General features: G+C 62.9%; 2 protein-coding genes across 2 annotated transcripts; both read right to left on the bottom strand.

Annotated features, from left to right (window-relative positions):
- Positions 1-1820: 1820 nt before the first annotated feature.
- Positions 1821-3239, bottom strand: MNEG_11546 (hypothetical protein; the record flags this gene model as incomplete). Its single annotated transcript, XM_014039983.1, has 2 exons — positions 1821-2621; positions 2865-3239. The coding sequence occupies 2 exons, from the start codon at positions 3237-3239 to the stop codon at positions 1821-1823; spliced, it is 1176 nt and encodes a 391-aa protein (XP_013895437.1).
- Positions 3240-5107: 1868 nt separating this feature from the next.
- On the bottom strand, positions 5108-7494 carry MNEG_11545 (hypothetical protein; the record flags this gene model as incomplete). The annotated part of the gene is made up of 5 exons (XM_014039982.1): positions 5108-5679; positions 5880-6585; positions 6808-6948; positions 7117-7230; positions 7432-7494. The coding sequence occupies 5 exons, from the start codon at positions 7492-7494 to the stop codon at positions 5108-5110; spliced, it is 1596 nt and encodes a 531-aa protein (XP_013895436.1).
- Positions 7495-7859: the final 365 nt, after the last annotated feature.

The following is a 7859-nucleotide window of genomic DNA, read 5'->3' as shown; positions in this document are numbered from 1 at the left end:
CATGAGCATGAATATGCAGTTTAACTTGGACAAATAATTATTACAAAAACAGTCGTGTCTCATGGTGCTATGGGTGTGCAGATCTAAGATATGCTACTGTTTGCGGCAGACAGCAGTGTGTGACGCCGGCAATCTGATCAAACGTGACTCGTCATTCAGGAGTCACGCAAGGTTTTGCACGTTACTCACAGTAGTTCCACACATGATTTATATTCGCGGAGGTTGTTGGGGAGCGCACCTGCAGCACGTCAGTCAAGTCGAGAAAAGGATGTCACTACGCAACGCCTCTAAGATCGCACTGTTTGCCTGGCAATGATTAAACTTGGGTCCAGTCGGGAAACACGAAACACCTTTCCCAACTTACCTCTAGTTGACTTGTGCTGATCACAGTACCGCGCACATGGCCAGCAGCAGCGTAGTTGCTCAAGTCGGCGCGGCAGAGCAACAGCACGAGCAGCGCGCCGCTCCTGGCAGTGCTCCCCCGCCTATGCTCGGGTTAGACATCCTGCGTCTGGTGGTGGCGCGCATCACAGATGGCCGTACCAGACACACGCTGCGGCCGTTGCGTGCAGGCCTGCGGAGCTTGGTGAACTCAACCACAACCAAGCTCGTCTTCAAAGGGTCGCGCGACGCCACCGCAGCCATGCAGCACATCGCCGAGCGATGCGAGCAGTGGCCAAGCCTGGACTTCGTGGTGCAGGCCTACCCCCGCCTGGACTGCGCCAGCACGCTGGTGCAGCTTGTGGGCGCTGTGGGCAGGTGCGGGGCCGGTTTGTGCTGCCGGGACAGCTATCCTCTACCACATCAGACATAAGACCGTGGCATTGGTTGCTGCTGGACCCCCGTGCCCACCGCCATGGCAAATCAGATCACTCAAACATCCGTACATTTGGACCCTCTCCTGGGGTTCTGCTAGGCAACTTGCGCAGGCTACTGGGCGTGCGGCCTGCCGGAAGGTTGGGCGGTCCTGAAACTCACACCGGGGCGGGTGTTGGTGGTTCTGTGGCAGGTTGGGTTGCTGCGGCTGCGCACAAGCTAGCCTGGCAACAGCAGCGGTTGAGCAGGCCCGTGAAACTCTGCACTCACCCCAGCACTCCTCACAAATGTACTGCCTGCCGCCCGCATTCAGCATCTCGTCAACGGCCAAGGCGCTGTCAACTCAGAACTGGCAACCGTCCTCGAGCTCGTGACATCACGTGGTGTGTCACTGTGTTGTGTGTTTACAGTCACTAGTAGTCATGGTGATGCCATTAGGGTGACTAACATGTCCCAGGGGGCAGTGCCAGCTGGGCAGCACCCTGCCAAAACATTTGTGGGGAGTGTGTGTCTGATCTGGGTGACGCCACTGCCGTGAGACTGCGTCTGTGGGTAGCAGCGGCGTCACGGCTTTTTGCCAATTGCCCATGTTGTGCTGCCACAGGCAACAACCACTGAGCAGTGCCCTGCATGCTGCAGGAGCTGTGTAAGGACATTACCAATGTGCCAATGTGCGACCTGCACTATGCCAGTGACAATCCTGTTTGATTGGGCTGGATCCTCCCGTCAGGCACAGCAACAAAGCTCCTCAGCTGCACAATCGCACCCTCCGCACGCATTGATACGCAGGAGACAACCCCACCGCACCAACAAGCACATGAGCAACGCCGGGCGCAACGTCCGAGTGCCATGCGACGCTGGACACTGCAGGTCAGTTGAACAGGTGCGGCTGCAGAGCGCTCAGCCCATGGCCCAGGGACACGTCCGTATTCAGTCATTCACCAGCGAGGCAAAGCCAAGGCAGCAGGAAGCCACAATTCACAAGAGCAGGAGGGGACCCGGACCTAGGACAAGAGAGGGTGGAATGCGTCACCGCGAAGCAGGCCCATCTCCTGTTCAGCATGGCTTGCGCGGGCAATGACTTGGAATGCGCGCTCGCGGCCCGCGCACGCCTTCAGCGCCACCTCGAGCACGTCCGGCGTGAGCTCCTTGTCAAACGTGCAGGCATCCACTTCCATCCTCTGCAGCTGTGGCGCACGCGAGAGCTCTAGCAGCTCCGCAAAGCTGACCCCTTTGACGCAGTCAAGTCGCAGGTGCTGCAAAGCGCCGCACGCCGACAGGGCGTCAAGCCGGCCTTCCAGCTCCATTCCATACTCCGGGAACCCCGCCACGACACGCAGCCGTGTGAGCGCGGTCAGCGACGCCACGGCCTCCCAGGCCACCACGCCCTCGTACCCACCCCACACAGTGCCCAGCGTCAGCACGCGCAGCGCGGGGAACACCGCGTGCATTGGCATGTTAGAATATGATCTGCGGCCGTCAAAGCTTGCGTGCAGGGTGTGCAGCCGCGGGAACGACAGCGGGGAGGGCGTCGAGCCGCGCACGCACACAGCCAACTCCTCCAGGTCAGCGGCGTGAGACCGCAGGCGGTTCAGCGAGCCCTGCACCGCCGGGCGCAGCTGCGCGAAGTAGCCCGTTTGAAAGACGTAGAACGCCAGCCGCCGCAGGCGGGGGGCCGCCGCAAGGAGCCTGGCGCAGTCGAAGCCAAAAAACCTGGCCTCTGCCTCGTCATCTTCGCTGTCGTCGCTCTCTGAAAGTACGCTCTCCTCCTTTGCAGAGCCCGTGAGTTCTGTGAGGCGCGTGAGCTGCGAAAAGGGGCGAGGTGGGGGTGGCGGTGCGGGCACTGCTCAGCCCTCTGCATTAGCCGCATGGGCCTGCCAAGTTGTAGATTCGATCGTTGTTTGTCATGTGTCCCACAAGGTGCTGCAGGGTTGGACCGCTGAAGGCGAGCGAGGGCTGGGTAGTCCTTACCATCACCGATCCCACAGGACAGCAGAGGCCATTATGCAACCCGCGCGCTTAAGGCGCAGCGCAAGGCACGAGCGCACCTGCTTCAGGGTGTTGTAAAACACTGACAGCTCGTCGAACGAATGAGGCTTGATGCCCAGGTCCCGCGCCTCCAGCCACAGCAGCTGCAGCGACTCCAGGCCCGTGCAGGCGCCCACGCAGTCCAGCCATGACGCGCCGCCAATCCCGGCCCAGGCGTGGTCGTGGCCTGCCAGGTGCAGCTTGCGCAGTCCGGGTGGCAGCCAGCGGCTGCTGGCCGCGTCAGCGCAGCCTGTGAAGCGGAGGCTTGTGAGTGCTGCCAGGCGGCCTAGGGGGGACAGCAGCAGCGCTCCTGCGTCCCCGTCATGCGCGAGGTCCAGTGAAGTCAGCTGGGTCAGGCAGCCGGAAGTCGAGAAGGCAGCCAGGAAGGAGGCCATTGCCAGGACGATTGCCTGTGGGAGCCGCGCGGCTGACAACCGCTGGAACCCAGCACAGTGCCTGAGGCGCGTGCGCGTGTGCGGCGGTGAACGGGGGTTTGGTAAGTGTGGGCCACAAGTGAGCTGGGTTGCCCTGGCGGCGGGGGCGGCGTTTCATCAGCGAGCATGGCTGCTGCAGCGCAGTTTTGACGCGGTAGAGGCCAGCTTTGTCGGCACACACCGGCCGCGCACCTGCCTAGAGATCCCAAGAGCTGCACCAGCGCGCTCGCGCACTGCTGGCCGGGGCGGACCAGCACCACGCATTCCAGGTTTGGCCACTGCTCGCATCGCTCGGCGACGTGCTGCATGGCCGCGGTGGCGTTGCGCGTCCCTTTGAAGACGAGCTTGGTCGTCGTTGAGTTCACCAAGCTCCGCAGGCCTGCACTGGATGCCCGTAACATGCGCCTGGTATGGCCATCAGTAATGCGGGCCACCACCAGGCGCAGGATGTCCAAACCAAGCACCGGCAGGGGAGCGCCGCCAGGAGCGGCGCGCTGCTCATGCTGCTGCTCTGCCGCACCGACTTGAGGCACAACGCTGTTGCTGGCCATGCACGGTATTTTGCACAAATTGACTAGAGGAAGTCGGGGATGGGTTCTTGCGCTGCCCGATCGGACTCAGGTTTGAATTATTGCCAGGCGAACAGTCCGATCTGCTTTGCTGCGGTACACTGTAAGAGCCGCACGATCTAAACAACGTTGACGCGTCCGTCATCCAGCTGACAAACATGCTGCAGGCGCACAACCCAACAGCTCCCGCCAAACACTAGCAGCGTCACTGCGTGTCTGATCTCAGTGACGCCCCTGTCGTATTGTGTGTCCGTCGCTGCCTTGCCCGGCGCTTGCGTACTGCCTACATGTGTCTGAAATTTTGGAAAGCCTGTTGGCGTGTACACTTTGAATAGGCCCCTGGCGCGTGGCATGGTAACGCCTAGCACCCCCCCCCCACACACACACACACACAGCGCCTCAAAGTGCGTGATTTCATGATGCAATGCTAACCCAATTGCCATCGGCTGCCTCCATCATCCCTTGATGGGGGATTCTAACACGTACGTAGTTGCACATTCTCCCGTACGCAGCTGCCAACACAACAGCAGACAAGTGACACCCAAGCAAGGCATGAACTCCGCACTCCTCCGAAACAACAAAACACGTTGACCATGACACGCCATGTCCTCCAGAAAGCATGCATGGGGGACAAAAGGAGCCTTGCGGTTACAGGCCTTGCACCGGGCCAAACCTGCGCCACGCTTCAAGCAGGGGCCGTAAGTGTAACGCACCCTCTCCACTGTGTGCTACTCGCTGCCATTGCTGAACGCGCCTCGGATGGCCTCGTGCACTTCGCAGGTCAAAACCTTCATATCTTGACCCACCACCTTGACTTGACGGTCGTCACGTTGCAGGCGCACACTGTAGGGGGTTGGACACCAGATAAGCTCCGACGCCAAAAACTGAACGTATATCATACTGTTTACACGCTTGGCAAGATCAATGAAAGGCGCAGGCAGGCGCTGGCGCTGACGCTCCTGGCGCAATGCTGACTGGATGACCGGGTGGCCAGCAGCAGGCGCTGCATCGCCTTGTCAGCAGTGCGTGCAGAGCAGGTGCTGCAATTTTCCCGCGATCGCAAAATGGTTTTCTGTAACTTGCGTGCAGCTGGTTCGAAAAGTTTGCTTGCTGCAAAGGGATGCACATGGTGTGAACAAGCGTGAGGATGGGCGGGGGGTCATAACCTACATGACACTCTTCAAGAAGGCGGCACGCCGATCTAGTCAGCGCAATCTAGCAGAGTTCTGGCTTGCCAATTGTAGTCAACACGGACGGACTCTACTCAGGAGATTGCCCCAAGCTAGTGCGTGGCAGCTCCGCTGGCCGCACCGCGCTGCGGGTGATCCTGCCCTGAGTCTCTGCGCCGCCGCCATCGCCGCCATCGCCGCCGCTGCCGACGGCGCCACTGCCCAGGTGCAGCGGCGGCAGCCGTCCGCGGTGCTTCTTGCTGGCCGCGCGAGTCCGCACCCCTGCAGCGCCGCCGCCGCCCCCCGCGATGCCCTCCCTGTCGTCGAGTGGTGCAGGCCCCTCCTCCCCTGCCGCCGCTGCTGTAGCATCAGCGACAACTTTCGCAAGCGCCTCATTCTGCGCCGCCTCGCCGGCCCCTGCCTCGCTCGTGTCGGCACCCTGCAGCACCTGTCCCTCGGCGGCCGCGCCCGGGGCCGCGGCGGCGCCGGGCTCATCGCCAGCGCTGTCGCCGCCGCCACTGCGGCCGCCGGCCGCGCTGCTGCCGCCGCCGCCGCCGCTCCCAGACATAAACATGTACAGCCGGACTTTCTCCTGGGGTTCGGCCTGGGTGCCGCTTCTGGCCCCAAGGCTGGCCAGCTTGCGCAGGCTGATGGACATGCGGCCTGCTGCGAGGACGAGCGGTTCATGAACCAAACATTGGGGCGGGTGGGGGTTGGCTGGTGGAGGAGCAGAACATATGTTGACGCGCGCGCTGGTGAAACACCTCTGCTGTCGACAAGTCAGATGCACGCCTCATCAGCAAGGGATACTCCCGGCTGCCGCTTGACAAACGAATGCATGTTGAAAACAACCCCGAGCTCACCCAGCGCCCGCTGCGCGTCTCCCTGTCGGCCAGACGGAGGCTCGTCTGGCGCGGCCGTCACGCGCCCAGCCTTCCTCAACCTCACGACGCGCGCCGCAAACAGCGCCAGCCCCGCCGCGCCGCCGATCGCCACGCAGACGCCGAGCACGACAGACAGCCCGTGGCTCGCACCCGCACGGGCCGCGGCGCCCCCGTTTCCGCCCGCGGCCGCCCCGCCGCCGCCACCCGCGGCCCCGCTGCCGCCGCCGCCGCCGCCTCCCGCGGCCGCTTGGGCCTGAGCATACGACGCAATCAGCTGGTCCAGCGAGAGCACGCCGCTCGACGCGCCGCCGCCCGCCGCGCCGCCGCTGCCGGCGCCGCCGGCCCCGCCGCCGCCCGTCAGGTCGATGCCGGGGCCGACCGCGGCCTGCGCCTCCGCCGACGGCGCCTGCGTCAGCTCGACCTTGACGCTCACGTCCAAGATGGGTATCCCGAGCTTGCCCGCCATCGACCCGTTCGCGACGCTGTCGCGCAGCGCCGCAAACACGCGTGCCAGCTCGTCGCTCGCGGCGGCCGCCGGGGGCGCCGCGGCGGCGGCGGCACTGCTGTTGGCTGTGCTGCTGCTGGTCGGGGCGCTGCTGTTGGTGCCGTCGCTGCTCGGGCTGCTTCCGGTGGGGCTGGCGGCGGGGGCGGCTGCATACGATGCCATGTAGGCCTGCTGCTGGTCCTGCGATTGGGTGAAATGAAACTGTAGTGAACAGGCCTGCAGCTGCGCAGCTGCCATGCTCTTGCTCAGCAGTAGAGAGTAATTCTTGGGTGGCATGCCAACCGCGACATACTTTGCATGCACGCCAAGCTGCAATATTGCAGGTCAGCAGGTGTTGAGTCAGGTGTGAGCCAGCGTGCACCCTGGCGACAACCGGCAGCCCCGCCTGGGGCCCCCGCTCACGGTGGGCAGTGCCGCCAAATAGGCCGCTGTGGCAGAGTCGACGTTCTTTGAAGTGTCGTAAACCGGCTCTGCTATGGGTGCATTTGCGACCACCGGGTCCTCTCGGATTACGTAATCCAGGATTGTGGAGCCAGGGACGATCTGAGTGGGTGCATGGTGGGGGTTGGTTGGGTGAGGGCAAACACAGGCCAAAAATTGTCAGCGTGGTTCTGCGGTTGGACGGGCTCGTGTTCCCAGCTCAGCTAATGGACATGGCTGCAGCGGCGGGCGCTCTGACTGATCGCGCAGCGTCCACCTGCCACAGCCCACCTTGACGATCTTGATGCGTGACACATCAATGCCCAGCACAAACGCAAGGTTGGCCACGAACTGGTCCTGGGCCGCGTAGAAGTCGTTGACTGATATCGCCAGGCGTTGTGTCACCTGGTGGGTGTGCAAGCGTGCACGCGCACTGATGAGCCAGCCGTGAGCGTCAGGTGCATGCGCAATCGAGGATTGGCCTATTGGCCACCTGTGAGGCTGGGCCCCTCGCACCTTGTTGCAAGTTGCGCCCCCCCCCCCCCACGCGCCATCACGCACCCAAGCAAGTCAATCAACCAGCCAACCAACCCTCCACCAGCCCACCTGGATGATGTTCTCTGAGCGCAGCTCCAGGGGGCCCCCCTGCCCCGTCATCTTGACGGTCATCAGTGTCGTGTTCTGGTCCCAATAGAAGTCCCCGTGCCCAGAGGTGCCGTCCCCGACGCGCGGCGGCGCAGCCAGCGGCTCCACGCGAAGCCGCGCCTCAGACCAGACGAAGCGCCTGCGTGGGAACGGTGTGATGGTGCCAGGCGTAGGAGTGTGGATGTCGAATCAAGAAAATTTGTTCCTTGCGCACGTGCACATGCGTGTGCATACGCGCACGCGTGCACGCGCGCGCGCGCATACACACACACACACACACACACACACACACACACACAAACACACACACACACACACACACACACACACACACACATGCACACACACACACACACACACACACACACACACACACACACACACACACA

This window comes from Monoraphidium neglectum (genome assembly GCF_000611645.1).
Source record: "Monoraphidium neglectum strain SAG 48.87 unplaced genomic scaffold scaffold02796, whole genome shotgun sequence".
NCBI classification, from domain to species: Eukaryota; Viridiplantae; Chlorophyta; class Chlorophyceae; order Sphaeropleales; family Selenastraceae; genus Monoraphidium; species Monoraphidium neglectum.
This window is presented reverse-complemented; position numbering and strand designations above follow the sequence as displayed.